Source organism: Cheilinus undulatus, linkage group 1, assembly GCF_018320785.1.
Source record: "Cheilinus undulatus linkage group 1, ASM1832078v1, whole genome shotgun sequence".
NCBI lineage: Eukaryota > Metazoa > Chordata > Actinopteri > Labriformes > Labridae > Cheilinus > Cheilinus undulatus.
The window spans coordinates 17,405,818-17,428,966 of NC_054865.1; the positions used below are offsets into that span (position 1 = coordinate 17,405,818).

The 23,149-nt window shown below is 38.8% G+C and overlaps 1 protein-coding gene across 1 annotated transcript in view; it reads right to left on the reverse strand.

Moving 5' to 3' along the window:
* hipk3b (homeodomain interacting protein kinase 3b) overlaps nt 1-21,471 on the reverse strand; it is a 57,918-nt gene extending 36,447 nt beyond the window's left edge. Inside the window, exons 1-2 of the mRNA XM_041795129.1 lie at nt 21,131-21,471; nt 9,635-10,961 (exon numbers count right to left, since the gene is read on the reverse strand). Of these exons, the coding sequence (XP_041651063.1) occupies nt 9,635-10,961; nt 21,131-21,203 (1,400 nt within the window). The 5' untranslated portion in view covers nt 21,204-21,471. The remainder of the gene's footprint in view (nt 1-9,634; nt 10,962-21,130) is intronic.
* Between the last annotated feature and the right edge of the window lie 1,678 nt (nt 21,472-23,149).

Consider the following 23,149-nt stretch of genomic DNA (forward strand, 5'->3'; position numbering starts at 1 on the left):
AAATTTTTCAAAAAAAGAAAATCAAATAAGAGTTTCACACGGCTGGGCTTTAATCTGACAAGAAACCCAAGGCTTATTTATCAAATCAAATCTCTGTTAAGCTTAACATTTACCAGAATGCACACTAAACAGACTGCTATCAGTCTATGCAGCCTTGACTACAACATAGCCGTGCTTGTATTTGCCAGCTTCGAGGCCTCAGCCATGAAGGATGCCTTTTTCAAAGTGAAGCCAATAATTTAGGGAGAAAAACAACAAGGAGGACCAGGAGACTCTCTGAAACCCAAATCTGGTCTTGGAATTTGAAGAACTTATATTTTTCATTTCCTGTGTTATTGTGTTTGAACTGTTTGTTTTACTACCAACTCGCAGACATGCCAGAAAGAACAGAATTTAATCAAAAGTCTTAGTATCACAACGCGATATATTTCTGTGCTTTGATATGTATTTTAGTAATGCCACAGCGCTCATTAAGCAATACTTTTTAACACAGCACACTGCTAAATAGCTATAAACATGCTCACTAAGCTAAGTCTGTACACACTGAATGCAACATAACAAAACATTCACAGCTTTGCAGGAGTGTAGCCAACGCTGGTAAATGCAGGAACTGTGGTTATTCATCCCAGTGGGAACAATAGGTTGTATTTAAAGTCCAGCAGAGTATTTTGTGGCTGGAAATATGAAGCAGAGTTTGTCAGAGGGACCTGGTGATGAGCACATAACCCTGGCACATGAGATTGTTTGAGGTGTTCAGAAGCTGATTCTTCAGCATGTGCGCACATGTTAGAGTTAGAGATATTCTAATAAAATGTAAGGGAGTTGTTTCTGTCTCAGATCCAAAATTGAAGAATAAAAAAGTGTATACTTCTCCGCAACAAAAACAGAAAACAGCCTGATGAACTGAGAGCTTAACTGAGGTGCTTGCAAACAGAAATAAAGCTACTTTTTCTCCATATAAATAACCCTAAACACTAAACAAATGGACAGCCAAAAGCACACACTTTTTAAGGATATAGGCTTGTTTACCCACAAGTTTCCACTCATACAAAACATTTTTTTTTTCCTGATGGTCAGGAAGACAACTTGCTCTTTCTGTAAAACGGTCGTACCTATCTTGTGTGGAGAGGAGACTGAACTACATCTCACATTTTGGAAGGAGGTACTGGACCACTGTAGACAATCTTTATTTAGACAATGCATAAATTCTGTATTTAAGCAGTATCACACAAAAAGGGAGTGATGTTGTTCTGAATATCACCAGTGCTGTGATTGGGCACAGGCATGAGGCCACAGCACTGAGTGCAGAGGACAGTTAAAACAGATATTAATATATTAATACAACATAAAAATATCCCATGATGCACCACAGAACACCACAGGAAGTCATTCCTCCCTATGGCCATAAGACTGTTCAAATCTTTTCTCTGAGTGTCCAACACACTGTCTGGCCCTCTGACACTTAACGTATCCTAAACAGCCATGAAGTTCACATGTTGCATGTTATTTTTTTCATCAGTGAAATGTTAATTATTGGTCAGTAATTTCAGAAGCCCACATTTCTATTGTCTATTGCTTCAATTCCTTACTTTATTCCCCCCATACTGCTCCTTTAATTGCTTAGGCATGTTTATAGTTCTTGTTTATTCTACATTTTTCTTGTTATATTTCTATATTTCTGACTGGTATAGTGTGTTATACAGCTACTGTAGCCACAAAATTTACCCTGGGATTTATCAAGTATCTCTGATTCAGATAGCTCCATATTCTGAGACTGAACTGTTGCTAAGACAGCAAAACATTCAACTGCACCCTTGGTACCTTGTGTCCATGGTTACTACAGCGCAGCTACTTTCTAGTAAGAAAGTTTAGGACCTGTATATACACATCTTTTGCCCTGGCAACACTCATCTTCTATAAAAAAATACAATGCATTTCAATGTTGCAAAGACGCATTTAAGTATCAGCTGATTTCTGTTTCAGCACTCTTAGTTGAAAAAAAAAAGTTAAACTAACGGAACAGAGCCAGTCTCATCTATGTCACTTCTCCCTCACTGGTCAAGACAAGGTGGGACTTATAATACCAGCTTTGTCAACAGCAATGGTAGAGAAGAAAATAAGCCGACTTGTCTTTTGGAGGATGAAGATTTCAGGTCTACGGCTGCTGCAAAGGCCAGAAAATAATTCATTCACGTTGTTTAATGTGTTTAGGATATATCATTGATTGAAGAAAAATATTAAGGACACAGAGCTATCGAACGTGAAATACTATTGAGGAAAGCAGAAGTCAACTGTTGTTAACTTGAAATAATGAAAGCTGGTGAGAAATGCCCTGATTGTCGACGCTGTCCGTGCAAAAAGATGTGTGAAAAGTCACAGTGATCATGTTCTCCAATAGCATTGGTCAAGGATTCCCTCTTCAGAATACATGGCCAGAACTAACTGTTGCATACAGCAGTAAATTCCAACCTTTTTTCACTCACTTGTACAGGGTCCAACATTAACGGTTGCCTGAATGCCCGGGGCAACTTCAAAAAGCTGACGGGCAAGAAAAACTTGAAAGGACTTGCCCAATCGGGCAAGCACAACTCTGAGCTTTTCTATTAATTAATTCTAATTTTTTCCTCTCTCGTTTCTGTTACTACGGAGCCCCCAAGTAGCCGGATGTAGTGTGCTGCTGCCTCCATTGGCTGAACTTGTCAGCAGACGTACAGACAGCTGCACAAACGTAAACTAAAAACCTTTGTGAAGGTAAATAATGTCATCAGTGAAGATTCATGGTAGGTCACATCAATAAATCTGTTACCCACACAAAGAAGACAGGCTTTAACTTCCAAGTTTAAACGTTTACTATTTTAAATCCGTATTTTATTACCGTCTGATGTACTCGACAGAGGAGCGTGTGTAAGAGAAGAGAGCAGAGAAAGTCCGCTGGTGGTGCGCCACTTCAGTTTGCTCATTCATTGAGGTGTGCTGTCGTGTTTAATCTAAAGCTTCCCATTTCCTCATTTTAACTTTTTCTCCAGCCACATCCTGCCGATGCTCTCTCACACCCAGATCTTTTGACAATTAATGCCGATGCGCGTCATCAATGAGCATAATACACACACATCACATGTGGAGATAACATAGTATCTAGTGAAATTTGTCCAAACGTGGGCGTTTTATTTGATCTTTAATGCACTAATGATCATAAATATTGTCAAAAGAGCAGAAATATAAAACCAAAGCTCCAAAATGAGGCAGGTTGAAACGATGTGTCTGGAGAGCTGCAGGTGTGAGGCAGGGCTGGTTTTAGTCATTTGGAGGCCCAGGGCAAAGACCAATATGAGGCCCCTCCCCCTTTAACTAAAGAATTAACAATGAGCAGAAAAAAATTAAAAGCATCTCTTTTATGTTAATAAAGTCACAGAACTACAGTACAAAAATAGCCAACCATCATTCATCATTTTCTTTGAAAAGCGTCTCAGAGCTCCAACTCAGCTCATTCTAATGTCTTAAAAAACCTTAAGGCCAGGCGAAACTTTTATAATGCTGGTGTTATGCCAAAGATTGGTATCTCCAAAATGACCACTTTGCAGGGAATAAAAAAGTTTATAATTTATAAAAATGAAATAAATATGATTTATAAAAACAAATTAAAATCATGAAAAATTGAGATACAAGGTTTTAGCCTGATGTCAGTGATAAATAAAATAAATATATGCTCATTACCAGTGACAGGTTTGTTCTTCTGACTCTATACAGACATTTGTATCCTATTTAACCTCATAATTATCCACCAATCCACTGTTTGATTTCATTTCAACTACAGATTAACTGATCTATCTACCTTACATTCCCTGTTTGTATTGTGGCTCTCACTACAGTATTTTTAGACAATGTGGCTCTTTGGTAGAATAAGGTTGAGTACCACTGGTCTAACTGTTACAGTCACAGGGTGGAACTGTGAAATAGCACTTTAAAGGGACACTATGTAGTAGACATTTTTAATCAAACAAGAAAAATCTTAATTGGTTGATTTTCACGTGTCAGCAAAATTTCATCAGTTTCATGATGAATAAACCAAATAAAAACAGAAGAAGAGCACCATTTTATACTTGGTGCATATGTAGCAGACCCTGCCACCTCCCTAGTGTCAGTGTTTTGCTGACCTCATTTTCCTCTGAGAATAGTTAGTTTCATCAGATACGTAAAAAATATTTCTGAGTTTGTATTATTACCTTATTATTATTATTATTATTATTATTATTATTGTAAATATGAAATTCCTGAGTTTGAATTTCTTTGGAAAACAACCTGGTGCAGCTTTCACATTGCACTGATCTCACAAAGTTAAACAATTTTCAGTGGGCTAACACATAGCTAATAAATACAGTTTCCTTAAGAAAGAAGTGTTGTGTATTGCTTTCCACAGCTGACAGGCAATGGATTTTAGTTCTAAGTATGTTGTGAGCAAAATGTATGCACTTGACTGCCAGAAAAAGTACCTCCTAGACAGGGCAAGTAGGAATTTAGATGAGGCAAGTAGATTTGGGAAGCACTTGCCCTGAAGGGCAAGTAGGAAAAAACCTTAATGTCGGACCCTGCTTGTATCTTAGAGAGGGTGAGGCCACACAGAATCCACAAGAGAAAATAGGAATTAAAACCAAACCAGTGTTATTTTTGCCAAATAAAACTATGACTAAAAATGTTCGATAACTACCTTTTCCATCAACAGGACTTAGATCAACCAAGAAAAGATCTTCAGTGATAAAAACACATGAAAATTAAGTTCAGTTTTCATCAAGGAGATCAAAACAAGACTAAAATGCTAGTACTGGACCTTCAGGAGATTCAAAATCCATGATATTTCTCTAAAGTGCAGTCAGAATTATCATCAGTGTATTTTAAATCAATTAAAGTACTGATAGTGCATTAATATAATTCCTTTTACTATTAATTATTACCAATTAAATTTGTTCAAAGGAAATTAATGCTGATAAAAATGACAAAGACTAAAACCTAGAGACCTTTCAATGCCTAAAACTGGGCAAAGATATTTAAGAACTTTTTTTCTGTAGCATAAAACTAGTGTTTTATCATGATTTTACCTGGTATGAATAAATCTCATTTTGACAACCTCAAAGCAGACAAAGCCACACACCCCCCAAGTGGGTCCCAGACCCCAAGTTGGGAACCAATGGTACAGAGGAACATAATCATTATTTGCAGTCACATTTTTATGATTGTAAAATTATTAGTAACAGAAGTACAGAGAGGACACTACAGGTAAACAACACCCTCCAGGTTATTATTAAATAATTGGTCTCTGATCCAGCTAATTGGAACTTTTCTAAATGATTCTCCACTGCCAAAAATATCTGCTTATGTTGTTAGAATTCAAATCTGTAAGGACGATCTTAAACCATATGCTTAGGGTAGGGTTAGGACTATTTCCTATCAGGGGAAGTTTTTCTTCCTTCTTATCATATATAATACACCAACATGAAATCAATGTGTTTTATATCTAACATTATTAAAAGTATGAGTACTAACACCAGTAATATTGACAAGCAGGTAATACAAACGCTAAGAGTCACATTTACCACTACAACTAAGGAACAGATGAACAATCTCTTATCTTGGCTTTTACGGAAAAAATTACTTTCCAATATGACACTGGTTTAGGCCACAAAGTTTTTAAAAATATCTACCTAACATTTGTATGATCAAACAACTTTTATAAATAATTTTTTAAGAAAAAAATCAAACATTAGAGGCTCTGGTTGCATGCTGTACAAAAAAATACATAAGACCAAAAGCCTATTATTAAAAAAGTACAGCTTTTCTTTCAATGAGAAAAATTATCTAAGCACGGTATTAGTATTTTCACTTCTGGAAAGCTCTACTGTGAAAGCTCAACTAAGCTGACTGTGCAAACCAGAGTGACAAATTACAAGCGACCCCTGGCCAAATGCCTGTAAATTGCAGAAGCGGCTGGTGTATCTGTCAAACTTATTGGTTTGAGCAGCTGATGGATTTTATGTATACACCAGCCAAATGGGATAACTGTAAAACAAATATGCGGTGTGTAGTGCACATAATAAAACACACAAACACAAATGGACATATGGAAACCAAAACAGCTAGCGTTAGAGCTTGTTGACCTTGAACAAGTAAGTCAGAGCTTGCTAGTATTTCAAGCTCTTCTTCTTTCATTTTGGCTGCCTATGTGCTTCACCATCTATAGAAGTCAAAGCCCACTGGCCAGCGTCCCACAAGCTATTTTGAGCAACCCTTCACTCTTAGCCTCGGCAACGCTGTCCCCTCGCAGTATGCTTCACATGCTCTGGCCCAACAGGGAGCACAGGCTGAAGAGGAACAAAGCAAAAGTACCACTTATTTGTAATTAAAACAACCACAATCAGAAACCCATCAAACCATCCAGTTCTAAAATTACAACAGGAAATATTGTATTCACACAATAAAAAGGCAACTTTATTGAACTCTGTTATATCTGTGGGCAGTAATACATGTAAAAATAGTCAGGATGTATTTTTACCAAGCCTTCTTCCCTTATCACAACCTTATCGTCTTTCAAATGAGCAGTAGTAGCGATGTGCAGTTTACTATATTAAAATATAACCCATGTTGGACCTGTGAGAGACTGCTGGTCACGAAAGCTTGAGGCTGACAGAACTGACAAACAGTTGAAGCAGCTGCACTCTCTCAACCCCCCTTTATACGACAGATCTATTTTGAGCAACTTCCTGAAACAAAGTCCATTTCCAACAATACGACAAGTTTCACAAAATGACGGACCAATTCATGTGTGAGATTAGAAGAGAGTCTAATTATTATGTCACTGACAGGTATTTTTAAACTGCTTCTAAAAATTATGACCAAGGGGAGAAAATAAACCTAAGAATTGTCTTCCCACTTTAGTCAGTGCTACAGTAATGCAAATACAGACTGATATCAAGTCATCTGTTTTCATCGACAATACTTTAATTCCTGTCAGAGCACACTGCTTCTCTGGCTTAGGGTGCAGGCGGTGAGAATTATTCAAATGCCATGTAAATGCCTTTTCACTAAAACAGCTCGCACTGACCTGAATGTGGCTCATAAATCCTGCTCACTTCTTCCCAACCCAAGAACCCTGACTTTTAAGACAAATCTGCAAAATTTTATGAAGCTTTCTCAGAGATTTAGGTGCATGTCTCTCACAGCTTCAATAAATGTCCATGGCTTGACTTAAATGCACTGTTTTAATGATTGTGGTGATTAAGTTGGCAATCAAAACTTTTAACTTTATCAATACTACATAAATTTACCAATACAGTTATTTTCACAACGGAATAAAACGGTTTGTGACAGTAAGGGTGTGGTGAAGTCATCAGGGGAGCCATTGTGTCACTTAAGCATCAGAAGGTCAATAAGCTATCAACAAACAAACAAAAACACAAGACACTATACCTTCTGGTGAAAGAAAAAAAACTACATCAATCATTCCCCAGCATCAAGCTGATGCAGAGATTTCATCATACACTTTGTAGTGTGTCATCATAGAGGAAGACATGGTATAAAAGAAAACAAGAGTAGCTTTCCTCTCATCTCAAATACTGCCTTATAGGATGAATTCTAGCAGTCAAAATGAATCAGACCATGAATTGAGTGTAGCAACTAGCACTGTTTCTAATTCACACGCTGAACTTGTCAGAAAACAAGATCATTTTATCAACATCCTACTGTACCAAATAAGTTTTATTTTACTATCTAATCTCTAACAGCTGTAGTTAATTCTAAATTTGAGGAACAGCCTACTTCATTCTTTGAGAGACTTCTGGAATTTTATCTGGTATAGCTTACAGTAATCTTGTGCCATATTTCAATTTGCATTTCTCTGTACTGAGTTTTAATAGTGTGCAAACTCTGGAGGTTTGAGGACATTTAGTGACATACTGTACATGCCTGCTCAAAAACTTAGACGTAATAATCTATTTACATGTGCAAACAGAGATGAACTTCAAAACAAACTGAGTTATTGTTATGAACATTGAGCTTGATCAAGGTGCAAGTGAAGCATGACACATAACATGGCAAGTGCAAACAGGTGGCGTTGTTAAACAGACACAATTGCGTCAGAGGCATGACTGACAGTAGCCGGTATAGATATGTTGCTATTATAAGTGTGGCTAGGTTTAGATGAATGTCCTTTTTCCATTCACACAACAAAGTTCATAGCATGTCACTGTGTCTTTACATCAGGGTGCCATTAGAAAAAAATGATTATAAGGCAGGTATCCTGTCTATATGTAACTGTATGTGAGCTGTGTAATATATTCAACAACAGAATTTATTCCAATGTGTCCTGGGAATGGTCCAAGGAAGGTACAATGATGTCCCTGCTAATGAGTCATTTATGACATGAATCGGCTGAATGACTCCACTGAATGTACCAGCTGCCAGGGTTTGAATTCAAATTATTTAACCATCATTAGTCACACTATTTGTGCACCAAGCAAGTATTGGCATGATGAGATCAAAATCTTAGTTGATCGGATTAACCGTGTTAAGCTCTGGGTGGAAATAAGCATCTCTTCTCACACAAGGTTGACTACTTTAACTGTGAGGGATCATTGAAATGTTATGTCATGGTTCTGTTTAACTAGAAAGTCATGACAATAATACACATACATGTCTACTAAAGAAAAAACAGAGAAGGTCTGAACTTCCTCAGTTCTGTAATATTTGCGAGCATTTCCACACCCATCTAGTGTCGAAACAACTTAGTCCTAGAGAAACACATTCAGACATACAGTACATTCAGTACATATTATCAGAAGCAACACTGCATAAATTACTGTCATGAAAATGGCTTACTTCTCTCTTTTTATCACCCTAGAGTCTTTGCAAACCAGGGTAAGGTACAAATACAGTGAACTGGGTCACTCCCTCCTCTTATGCAACAGTTGATACCATTTCAGGCCTGTTTTTTTAATCAAACCAAAGCACTCAAAACATAATGCCAAACACAATTTATCCTGCCAGTTTTCCAAGTGCACATCCAAGACCATCAGGAAACACAGGCATCCTTCTAAAGTAAACATTAGGTACTAAACAGACTGCCATGTTACCCTAGAGCCCCTCGCAGCGTGCTTACGTTTGGAATGGCATTCAGTATTTTTTTCTCTGAACCTTTCCATGTTTTTTTAACATTGTCGCAATGTGTGGTAATGAGTTTTCAATTCTTCATTTTTTTTTAAATCATAACAATGTCTGTGAACCCTTTAAATTTCTAAAGCAAATACCCTAAATGCATCTCCCAGATTTTAATCAAGCACTTATTTCTTTTATTTTTAAGTCGAGCAGAATGTTCTTTCCCAGGCAGGAGGGACATGAACAGTAAGCCTAGTCTGCTAGTAAACACTGCAGGGTCACATTTTTTCAGAGTCTGTGGTATGTGGCTCCTAAATAGGCAGGATGTTGTGCAGTATGGGAGACATTTCCTTGTGTTTCTAGAGGAAGGACAGTTTCTAAACCTGACTATGTCGGTTTGGAAACAAAAAGGGACACATAATTATTTTGAAATACACTTGTTTAACCTTCTTTGTTGAAATGGAAAAGTATTTCCTCTCCTTTTTGTACTCACCTGTAGTACCGAGACTGGAGGTACGTGGAGCACACTGCTTTGGACACATGACTGGCTGAGCCAAAGTCTATCACCTTTACCCTATAGGGCTGCCTCACTGGGTCCACCAGCATTATGTTCTCAGGCTTGAGGTCTGCATGAATCAGACCCATACTCTTCAGCTTTTTCAGAGCTGTGGCTACTTGCTGTAGCACAGGTCTGATCACTTTCAGGGGCAGCGGGCTAAACTTATTCTGCTTCAGGAAATCATACAGGTTCTGTTCGAGCATCTCAAACACCAGACAGGTGTGGCTGCGATGCTGAAAGCACTCAAAGGCCCGCACAAGGTTGTGCTCATCTGCATTCTCCCCACTCAGACGAGCTAGGATGCCCACTTCGATTTGACCCTGCCTTGCATATGAGGGGTGGTTCTTCAGGATCTTCACAGCCACAACCTCCCCTGTGCCCCTCTTCCAGCACTTTACAACCTGGCCAAATGTGCCTCGTCCCAAGAAATCCAGCACTTCATAAGTATTCTTCATGGAACACAGGACTTCATGCTGTACTACCTGATAGTCCCCATCCCCTGCTCCTGTCCCTCCTGCTGCACCCACACCACCAGGCCCTACACCCTGTTTGGAGGGACCCCCTCCAGCCCCCACAGCCGCAGGTGCGGTCATGGCTGCGTTCCCCACATTCGTCGTTTGCAACATGGCAGGCAACATTGACAGTTCCTCCACAATCTGCATGGTGCTCCCTCGGTTATCCAGCTCCTCACTTTTACGTTTCAGCCCACATCGCTGAGAGCTGTCAGCTGAGTTCAAACCTCCACAGTTCTCTTCTCTGTCACCCTCCTCCTCCTCCTCCTCCTCCTCTCCAATTCCCTCGCCTCCTCCACAGCAGCCCTCTCCCCGTCCCCCTCCTCCTGCTCCTGTTGCTCCACTGCTGCCCCCACTTGCTGTGTCTGTCTGCTGCTGCTCCTTGCCCTGCAAGTGGACAACCCCTGCGTCCTGTTGCTGCTGGGCTGCAGCAGGGCCTGCTGCTCCTCCTCCTCCTCTTTTACCAGGCTGTTGTCTCTGTACGCCACGTACAACCACAGTCTGCACCGGGTACTCTTGTCCTCCACGCACTTTCACGCCCACGGCCAAGTCTCGGCTCACAAACGAGTGGGCTTGTTTTGTTGGGTGCACAATTCCAAGGGTTCTGCTGTTCAGATAAGTCCGCGGGTGTGTCCTCTCATGGTACACACAGCTGCTGGGCTCGACTTTGAGTTTCTTCACACTGCTAAAGGCACTTGTCTGGGTTTGATAAATGTGTGGTGGGTAGACCAAGACTTGTGAGGCCATACCTTGAAAAAAGAGAAAGAAAAATGTGATTAAATGAGATGTTCAACAATAACATTTTTGCAGGTTACGTATCTTTTTTTAATAAACAAGATTAAGATTAAGATTAAGAACTGTAAGGGTTAAGTATCCTATTCCTATTAGATTGTCAGCAAAGTTGAAAAACCAAAGCAATTAATAAACTAATCCCTACTTATAGATCTTATTCATAACAAATGTTTTCTTAAGACATAAAAAGACTTTTTTCAAGTTCATACAAAGTCTTATTTCTGTTTAATCAATTTAAAGCACAAGAAAAAAAGATGGAAGGCTAAGCTTACTAGATGACATCACAAAAACATAATTCAGGCCCCCAACCACATACGATAAATGGTTTGGGGCAAAGCAACATGTTGTAGTGAAGTGCTTGAAAACACCTTCACCATTCAGCCCTTTCCACTGCGATCCCACCAACACCTCCACACAGTGGATGACTAACTTCTCAAAGGTTTGCCTGACCTTTTCCTGCCATTTCACTGCATCCTACTGTGGGTCTCTAGGCAACCAATAGAGCAGGAGAGAGGATGAGAGACACACAAAGAGTGAAATATAAAGTCACATCATCGGGCCCACGTGTCCAATTACCTAAGACGTGGTTTTATTTTTCCCTCTTCCCCCATCGTGTGTGTGTCTGTGCGTGAGAGGGAATATGAGACGCTTGCTTCTACTAAAGACAATCAGCTTATCGGAAAATATGGGACTCAATTATGCATTTTAAAAGATACGGGACTCAAATAGGAATTAAAAACGTAGTATGATTACAGGTTTTATATGGTCAATTTTAAAATCCACAGTGACAACTGCCATAGTGACCTTATCAGACGCATTTGTGTGGCACAAGAGCTTTTGACCTGCTTTCATTCAGGGGCACATTAGCTGGAATAAAAGAAGGCAGTCCGCAAAGCTTTCTATACTTTAATCAACAGTGCATTAACTCAACCATGTTTACTAGGGAGGCATGATATTACCAGTATGGTATCAGTATAGGCAGATACTAGCTTAAAAACGGGAATTATCAGTATTGGCAGATAGGAAAATTTCTTTCAATAACTGATATTTTGGCTATAACAATCAGCCTATATGGGGTGCAGACAGCCTAGCTTTTAGATTGTGCCCAATGAACAAAGGGCTGCCCAGGTTCAAGTCTCGCCTGTGCCTCCTTTTCCATGTCTCATGCCCACTCTCTCAACCCTATTATTGACTCTATCCACTCTCCTATGCTCTAAATAAAGGCATAAAAAGCCATAAAATACATCTTTTTGAAAAATCAGCTTATATCAGCTGTAAATATTGTAAACAAATAAGTTTGTGGGGTTTAGGCTGGACCACGAGACCGCCATCAGCTTAACTTTTTTTCTTTGTTTTTCATCATTCCTTAAACTTTTGTGTTTTAGGTCTGAAATGTGATCATTTGTTCATCCTCAAGCTTTAAAATGAGTGTTTTAAGGACTGAAATTTAAGGTCTGAACTACATTTAAATATTAGTATGATATTGGCAATGGTAACAGCCAAAATTATTTTGTAAATATACACATACTGAAAATAGGAAAAAAAAAAAAAAAAAAAAAGAATAATATTGTGCATCCTTAATGTTCACCTACATTACAACCAAATTAGGAAACCCAACGTTCTGATAGATCTGAACAAAAAGCTAGCAGTGCAGCACAGTCATCTTTCAGCTTTTTCCCCCTTCAATTCTTTCAAACAATTTGTTTCTAAAACAGACGAGTGAGGAAGGTTTGGGGCTGTAAGTGCCCCCGTAGAGTCTCCTAAAATAAATATCCCTGATGGAAAACACACTTGTGTTGTGATAACACCAACACTATGAGCAACCCCCCTTTGACTCTATTCTGAGCGGTAAGATAAGGTCAACTGATTCCCCAGACAGCTCTCTGCACAATCAAACGTGTTACCATTTGGTGCCACTGTTTACCATCTTCACTCCTAGAAACATTTTATTAAATCCTCAATTAGGAATTTAAAGGGCAACTGTTTTAGCCGTGAATGAAAACAAAAACTGGAGATGCTCCATTGAGAGACTGAAATTAGCGGCACACCCAAGAATACATGTCCTGGCTGTTATTCCAGAAAACCTCATTTATGATTAAATACTTACATATAATACCCATCTTTAAGGATTATGGATGGTGTTGATGCAGTAATGTGACATGTTTTAAAAGAATTGTTATGAAACTGTACAGGAATTTTCTGTGTGTAGAAGTGCCAGCGCTGGTTTCCAGTTTTCCTGTATATCCCAGACATAAACAGTACCCTCTCACTCAGATTTGCTTAATTGTTTTTGGATGAGTTGTAAACTCACCTAAAGCTATGGTGTGTTGCCTGTAATTAACGGACCCGTCTTTGTCTCCATTACTTCATTACAGACATTATGTGCATAACTGGCCAATTTCTGACTCTGGCACCTCTAAATAGCAGTTTCAAAACAAGACACTGAGGCAAAAAGAAGCGCAACCTTCGATGCTGCATTAACACATTTTGTGCTGTTTTGATCAGCAGGCTTGTATGAAACAGATTTTCTCACTTTTCTCTCACTCACAAGAAAATCTGCTAAATAAACTTATTCTGTCAAACCTTCACAGATAAGTGGGCAATATTCTAACACTAGCACATGGTGGATCTGGCTGTGTGTTATGAAGAAGTTATGTGTTTGAATATATTGATCAGCAGCAGAGTTGACAGTTATGCTTTTGGAACAGTTTGAAATATTTTACTTTTCTGACTGTTATTTCTGTCACAGCAGAAGTTTACAAAACTGAACTATGTAGACAACTACCAATGTACTCGATTCATGTTTGATTCTTAACGTCATTAAAGAGCATAAATTCTTTTACTTGTTCCAATTGTTCACAAAATCAACGGGGATGGCGACACACTTCTCACAGCAGGCTCTCTAAATGTGCGCGTGCACTCACAAGCAGTGCAATTATCCATCATGTGCCTCTCTCTTAATCTGAAACATCACAGTTTGCTGTCAGGCCAACTGCACATGGCTGAGTGTTGGCAACTGGCTTGTTGATGCACAATAAAGAAATCGTCCTCTTTTTTGCTTCCATTCAAAACCACAACAGCAATCACCAGAGCAATTTTAAAACCAATGACAGCAACAGTTAAAAAAACATACTTCCTGGCCTTTTCATGGCAAGACTGTACATTTGTCCCACCACAATGTGAGGAGTAATGGCAACTTGAGAGCACAATTTGTGTAATTTCACATCAGGTAGAGGAGCCTGGCACACATTGTCATTAAAGGTGTAGAATATTTCCTCAGAGAGCATGCTGAGAGCTTAAGAATGGGTTCCAAGCAAGAACTGCACCCAGAAGGTCATAGGTATGTACAACACACCCAAGACAACTGTGGAATGATCCAAGAGCATTCTGCCCCCAAGTCTGGTGGAACATTCATAGTAGGACTACTCAGTATCTCATGATGCAGGGTTGACTTTGATTCAGAGGACATAATTCAATTCAACATCAATTTTTCAACTCAAACGGATTCACAGTTCACAAAACATCCCAAATTTTTAAAGAAGGTGCTTATTTCAGTATCTAGTCCAACCTACTGTCCACTAAGAAGCTGCTAATTATCATCTGACAATAAAAAGCACAATAAAATGTATTTGAGATCATATACTTTCAAATTTGTAAACTTTCAAGCAGCTGATTAGCCTCCAGGAATGTAAATACAGAGAGGAAAAACTACAACAAAACATCTATTTATGCTTAACATGTTTTAGTTCATTAAAATACCTTGGCTTAAGTCATATAACTAAATATTTATCAAAAAGCAGTAGAAAAACGGCATAATACTAAAGTACTGTTGATGACGCTGTAGGAGAGCAGGTGTTACAGTTTAAGCAGTGACTGTGTTGAGTCGTAACTTTCAGCTGAATGTGTGGCCGTCGAACTGAAAACTATTTTTTATGTCAAAAACATACAAAGCAGATATGTATTTTATGAAAATTAAACAAGCAGGCCGAAGTTTTTAACATTTATTATGACAACCACAAACAAAATTGACAAAAAGCCACTCATCACACTGTCACCAGTCTTTGAAATGAAACAGACCTTTCATTTTCATTGTCCCTTCAGTTTTGGCCCTAAAGTGATGGTCAGCAGTTGTTGGCTGTTGTTCTACTTATTTTAACTCTGGGTGCTGGTACACAATGTGAGCTCATGCATTTGAATTTTTCCTGAAGTTCTGCACTTTTATTTAGCAGGCTTATCATACAGTATGTCGAATCATTCTTCCTCTTAAGCAGAGGAATGTAAATCCTAATGCTTTTCTTAGTGAAAACAGTACAGGCTGAATAACTTACTGCTCCACGGGCAATACAAGACACAGTTATACTTTACTGATGCTACTAACAGGCCAGGACAGAAACACCCCCCCTGCAGCTAATGCAAACAAAGGAGGGAAGAGAGGCTGTACAGGAGAAAAATACCAGCAGCAGGTTTGATCAACTCAAACTGGCTGCTGGTGAAAATATACTTAGGATAAAATGAAGATGGTTTAAAAAATTATACTTTGGGACATTTCAAATCAATTCAGTGTTGCAGGTATTAGGGGTGGGAACAATACATCGATGATTGATTAATTGGTCGTTAAGAATTTGGTCGATCACAGGAATTTAGTCAATCTGATGTTGGTATTTACTAAAGAGACTGAACACATCTTACTCTGCACTGCACAACAATATCTACCGTCATGACATTGTGAGTGGGACCATTCCTTGTTTATGTTTAAGAGCCCTAGGCTTTCGAAGGGTGAAAATAAATTATTGAGAAACACACTCATTAGCTACCTGTTTTGTTATTGTTTTTTGTTTTTGTTTGTTAGGGAAATGTTATTTATCTATATGCCCATGTATGTATGTTTTCACACATACATAACAATTAATCAATTAATTGATTGTTAACATTATAGATGATCGAGTTGGCAGGTTTCTTCCAAATGCCCGTCCCCAGTAGGTATCAATTTTTGCAATTAGCTTTTGTACAGCACCCTTTAGCTGACGATATCACTGCCAAATATACACATCTGTATTTCAAAAAAAGCTTATGCATGTTTTAAAGCTATCTTTTTGTCCTCCGTATTTCTAAACCATGCCATAGTTGAAAGTAAAATAAATAACAATACTGTCCCCTTGAGTGAGGGCAACTCTGCCTCAAAATGTTCTTTAAAATGTAATTCACAAAACAGAAACTTAAAGGACTGTAGCCTTGCAATATGGAGGCACTCTGTAAACAACCTCTATCAGCAAGCATGTACTTGTTGTGCTGCTAGGGATTGTTTACAAAGAGGAAAACATGGCCCAAGTTGAATAAAAGCTCAGTAATTTTCCACAAGAAATACCACGTTTATAAAATGAGTTTCCTGTCAGTGCCAGGGGACTGGAGATGTTAATTCACTGGTCTGGAGATGGAGAACAAGGTTTATGTTTCCACAGGCAGCCAGCAATTGGAAACTGTCACCAATTGAGCAATCAAGATGTCTAGCTCTGAATATCAGCTTAGTGTTATACAACACCCAAATCCGATTTAAAACAAAACGTAACTTGGCCATCAGTTAATTTCCCTGGCCACATAAATGCAATCAGTAAATGGTGCAGAGAACCCTGACCCAAGGAAGTAAAGTAGACAGGCCCCGTTGTTTCAAAGGCCAAAGAATGGCAGCTGCAGCTATTATTACCATCTGAAGCTGAACACTCCCTCTGTTAGCCATGAGGCTCCTCCTGCAGTTTCATATTACCTTTAAAGCTATAGAGGCTCTCCAGCAACCTTGAGCTGCTAAGTAATTGCTTGCAGTTGAACTTTTGAACCTGACAACTCAAATTTGAATTGTGAAGAAAATAAACACTTAACACCTGTTCATGATGAACAAATGGTACAAAGCGGCAGATGTAATAGTAATAAGTGACAAGACGAGCAAGTGATAGCAGTCTCACCATGTTGTACAGAAAATAAACAAACAAAACAAAGAGTAAACTTTCCGTCTTGTTAAACAGGAGCAGCTGAAACGACAATTTTCATCACAGGTTCTTGTTATCTTCTGTATTAGTCAAAAGTAAAGCGGCAATAGGATGCTAGAGTGATGTGCTGCATACATTTATACATACACACGTCCTCCACAGCTGTAGGAACTATTCATAGCCATGTGGTTTGACTTCACAGCTGAATCTGAAACAGGGTTGCTGTGATCAGTTCAGCTAAGACTCAGAAACATGAGAGCTATTAATGTTTACCATCCTACAGAATATCAAAACAGATGCATTAGGCATCACACTTTGTCATAGGCTGGATAATCATGACACCAGCTTGGATGATATATTCACCTTACATCATGCGTTCTGTTAGGCAGCTCTGCTGTCTGCACAAAAAGCAAACAGAATATAGAACAAAGAACATGAAAGATGGTTAATTCTTAATTAACACATTTTTCAAAAGCACAGATTTCATGATTTTGTGTTTGTAAACACAAACAAGCTAAAAATTCTTTTGATATTACTTCTCGTACCATTGGAAATTCTGGTTGTTCAGTCATATTCTAAAATTCAGACTTTTTTAGGGTTAGCTGTTAATGTTGGAGCAGAAATGGCCAGGGATTTTGCTCGGACATCAAAACATTTTTAACAAAAAAAGAACAGCATTTCAGGCAGAATATGCAATGAAAACAGTATTTTGTTTTCCTAATAATTAGCTTGTTTTAGAAGAATATGGCTGCATGCCTCTTCTAGATAATAAAAGATTGTTCCTGAAACCGAAATCTTCCTGTTTTGGCAATCCCTTAAACATCAAGCAGAAGTTTCAGTCTACATTCACAGTCCAATAACCTCACTGCACACACGTGTGTCTCATGAACATGATGTTCCCTGCACATTAGATAAAAAGGCCCTCTATTTTCTCAGACATGTGACCACATGGTATTTGGACTGTGAACTTACAACTATCATTTACAAGTATTCTCAGAGTTGGATAAGCTCATTCACATAGACAGTGCACTATACAGAGGACTGTTAAGCTAAAGGAATAGTTTCTGCTGATATCAAGGAAGAAAAAAGGAATGACAGTTTGTCAACGTCACTCACTGATTACATAATAACAGAATGCAGGCATTTGTGTTTCTGTGAAGACTTTTTTGCTGCTTACAAATGGAGTCATCTTATGTGAGTGTATCAAAATATATATACAAAGCACATTACTTCATCAGTATGCTCTCAAAACCCACACACCAATGCTCAGACAGAAATATCAAAGTCAACCATTTCATATTCAAAGGAACCAGTATTTCCCCTCTACGGTGTTTTAACAGCTGTCATCAAGCAATGCATGCTGAAATACTACACGTCTCAACAAGCACTTTTATCGATCAGCATAGTGCTGACGATAGAGCCACACAAGCTGTTACACCTTTCATTACACAAGCCCTGAACACAGTGGCACAGTGAGCTGTTTTAGCTTATACCTGGTATTTTTCCCTCACCGGTTTCACAACAAAAGCATCTACCACGTTATTAAAAATCCAGGGCTCTGACCAGATCACTGGATGGATAAAAGTAATTATGAACTGTACTGTGTGCTGGAACAGATGTTTACTGCTTGTGATATTGGATATTTTCCACCCAGCACTTTATGATTCATGAAACTAACCACACAATATCTTCTTGTCATGGTGGTTGTCCGATAAGCTCTGGCTCATTTAGTTATGTTTATTACTTTGAGTCTGTGCTCCTACTTTAAAATGGAATCACTTTAAACATAGTCATTAACTTGGCCACAATGTAATAAGAATAACCAACTGCCCAAAGTATAGCAGATCTGTGTGGCATTGACATACATACCAAAGCCTTACTGATTACACGCCCCTGTCAACGGTCACAATTACCCACTAATACTGTTTGGACAACATTGTTTACTACACTGTTTATTTACTAGTCTACCTGTACATACTTTCTTCTGGAATTACTGCTATCATTATTCCCCACAACCTGGCTTATATGGCCTTTCTCCTGATAAGACAAGGAATGTGACACATGTAGAGCAGACAGAAGAATCTACACAAAGGGGAATTACACAAACATTACAGTACTGTACTCAGTGTGTATTCGCTGGCTCTAACTGGTTCAAAACTACAACATTTTTTTAGAGACAACTGGGTGTGAAACTCTAATACCAGGTAATTCTGTACATGATAAATCATTTAAAATATTATGTAACTTGGGCTGGATCTAGGCAAACCCTTGCCTCTCTAGACTTTGCATTAAAGGTGTGTTTTTATAATCCAACAAAACAGTCAGAATAATCTGTGACCTTTGATCTGATATCAAGAACTAAATCAGGAAAGTTCCCCTTTAAGTCTGCTGTGACAATGGTTTTATTCAGCACTATAAAAATGCCAAAGAAATGTTACTAATATTTCCTTTCATTGTTCCAACCAGATCAACAAAGAAAAAAAGCTACAAGCACATATGATAGACAAGATGGCACAAAGTTACAAACAAGTTTAAGTCTAAAGGCCACAGTGTGTTGAATTCTTTCCTCTTCAGTTTCCCTACTGTGGTGAGATTTAAGTGGACTAAGAAATTCACTTCACTCCTTTCCACGTTTACAGCTAGCAAAAGCGATCATATATTGGATACTTCTACCAGGAGCTTAACTATTAACCCTTCACCTCTCATTTAAGACGTAACAATTTACAAATGCTTGTATTGTGGTGGGAGTCCAATATATTTATATATAAGTATATTGTGTTAGAGCTCTAACACAATTTACTACAATCTGTTGCATGTCATGTGCTACTGTCTTCTGTCAGCCAGACTGGCTAAGCTGACATGGTAGGCCGAGCAAAGGGAACATTTCTTTAAGCCTAAAACACAAATATAGGTGTAACTCGCTGCAACTTAAGTCTATGAGCCAATAAAAAACATTACCAAAAATGTAGCAGTAAAAAAAAGAAACGGAAAAGTGACCAGAATTAAGTGAGGGGCTGCTTTTAGTTTCCACCCTGAAAGGGGCCAGCCAGATATTATCGTGCATTCGCGTGGCAACGGAAAAATTGGGCTTCGATTAGGAAAGTTAATGCGAAGGCTCAAATAAGTCAAAACAATTAGGAATGTCAGATTGTCAAGATGGAGAAAGGGGAAAAACGGACAGAAAATTTGGTTGGCTTAAGAGGGAAGCTTTCACTCCAAACTGAGGTATTATAGATCAACGTTAATTCTCATTTGTCAATCTGAGCAAGGTATAACTTTGGTACCGTTAGTTGTTTTCGACAACTTGTGTTTTAAAAGTTGAGGTATAGCCGAACTTCTTCTTAATGAGCCCATTTTGTTTTCACATTAAAACTCAACACTCGTAAACATCCCGAAGTCAAACAAACTACTTTTTCTTGCTGGAAAGTCCGAGCATAAAGAGCACGTGAATGCAGGCTGAGCCAGCTAGCTTCACGAGCTAATTTTATGTCGCCGTTCTGACAGGGCGTTGAGGTTCAACACACGATAAACACATGATTAAAAGAGCTCCAGTGTTGCTTAAAAACGTTTAAATTATAGCAGGAGTGATTAACTGACACCAAGTTATAACTCTGAATAGACATAACACAGCATATTTAATTTCCTACGTCAAAAACAGTATTTTGTTTTTATTAGCAACGACTGTTAAGTATAACACTGTCTTACCAGATTTTGATAGGTCGCTTTAATCGAAGCAAAATGTTCAGGAAGTAATAAAGACTAGAGAAGTTATCTCCGTCGGTCCATGTTAACCATAGAGGGTGGGTTCGTGTTGCAACAATTTACCAACGTTATGAGCAACATGTTTAAACAACGCATAAATAGCTAACACAAGGGACTATGTTGTGAGAATGTGTTCGTAGTTACAGCCAACATCACTGCGGTATTGGCTGTGATGAAAATTATTTACTATTGGTAATTACTAAGAAGTGCTGACAGCGCAAGCTGCGTACGAAGCAAATGTTCAAACCATATACAGCCAAAAGCTCGCTAGCTAAGTTTGCTACTAAGTTATTATGACTTTGCATTACGTCACATTTAAAGTATCATTTCAAACGCTAAACTCAACAAATATAACTACTGACATTCGTATTTTCACTGCTTACCTTCACATAGAGTCACTATAAGTATAATCCAGGGCTTCTCTGAACATGTTATGGACTTATAAATCCATACCATGTACAGTTCGCCTGCATTGCTGCCATCTTGTCCTAGACGACAGGAAGGGAGAGCTCGCGCTCGGTAACGACACCATCTCCCACATTTTTAAACATTAAATAAGTCCTGCATATGCGCGTCCAGAAACACCACACCGAGCCCAGGCCGTAGGTACACAGTTTAAAATCGTCTCCTTCCTCTTTGGGCAAAGTAGCCCATCTCTGAAAGGGTGTCCGTTACCCCGTCTGTACGTGCTGTTCCGCGGCCCTGCCAGTTTCTAACATGTCCCTTGTCTCTAGCAACTGCAAACGAATGTTTGTGAACTGACGGCATCGGCGAGACCTGAGCAGTCGATCACCGAGCTTTAGAGGCAAGACAGCACATGCAATGCCATGCTGTAAACTTAAGTATAACACACTATAACACAATGCGGACAATGTTTTATAGAATCTGACAAGCTCAGAAATTGAGAAAATATATGGCTTAGGATATCTTATGACAATACTTGTTTTTTTCCGGTGTATTTAGGCAAATGGAACCGTAATCAAAAGAGCAGCAATATACATGTGTTTTGGACAACACATATTAAAGGTTTTTATTACTCATATCTAATAATCATTCCGCATGTTTCTCCTCTGCAAGTTGAGAAAGATTAGAGAAACAGTGGTGATAAGACAATTTTCTCTTCCAGATAATCTCCTTAGAGGAATATATTGTTTATTCTTTACTCTATCAGTCCTCAAATTTAAACTAGTTTTGTCATACAATGAACACACTGGCCAAAAATTCATACATGCACAAACCGGAACATATGAACATATGAAAAAGTTTCAGAGTGAGAAGAAAGAACACGTACATTTGTCTGAGCAGTTGTGGGTTCAGTACCTTGCTCAATGGCACTTCTCCAGCTATGTTGTCAGGTGCCAGTTAATTAAACGAAACCTAGTTTCAGCATCAAAGTAAAGTGTCATAAAGACTTAATCTGTACTAATAGAGAGGTAATGGAGTGAATATTGGGCATTAAAATAAGAGGCATGTGAATTACCAATTTAAAAAAATCAAATTGCCTCTATATTTTGTCAAAAGTGAACTTGAGTCCATTTAAGATTTAAGTATATTAACATCATACATCTTTCTTTGGGACGCTTTATAAAACAACAATAGAGTCATATCATAAAAGATGAGTAACTTCATCTTTACTGTGTGGCCATGACAGCAGAGGGGTCTTAAGGAAATTATGGGGAGCACAGACTGACTGCTCAGACAGTCAGGGCCCCCAGCTGACAAACTAAGCAGCTCATAAGCTCACAGTGTCTGAGAAGACCAGCTGTAACCTAATCCACCAAAAGGTATTTGTCTTTCCTCATTCCTCTCCAGTTGCCACCCCAATCACAAACGCCAAACAACAAGGACTGGTCAGCTGGAAAACAGGTGTGAACTCCTCTTGTCTAAGCTGGTGCGTCATTAGTAAACACAGCTGTGACGGGAATACAGGAAGCCCCCCAGGTACAACCTCCTATAAGCTTCTTTAGCTTCCCATTGAAGACGCAGGAGTGTTTCCTAGAGAGCTGGGATAGCCTGTGTTGCCACTCCTTGTCTGGTCTGTGTCAGCTGTGCTCAGTTTACCCCGTTAGACATATCAACAGTGACAAAGTGGAAAACTCTAAAACACTGTCCCCAAGCAGGACCTGCAACCCACAGTTTACTGAAAGAGCGCACCTTTTCTTTGACAGACTCGTGGATCTTTGTTCTTATTATCTCCACTATTGTTTGGTCAACAAACATTCAACCAAACAACCTCAGAATAGTTTGCAAATATCTTCTTTTCCGTGTCACAGTGCAACAAAAGAGCGATCATATTCAGCATAAGGCACGGACTAAATGAGAGTTGTTCTTTGTAGAAAAGGAAAAATGCGCTTGATCAGGTATGAGCTGGCAGTAGTTCCGTGATCCCTTGCTCTGGTCTG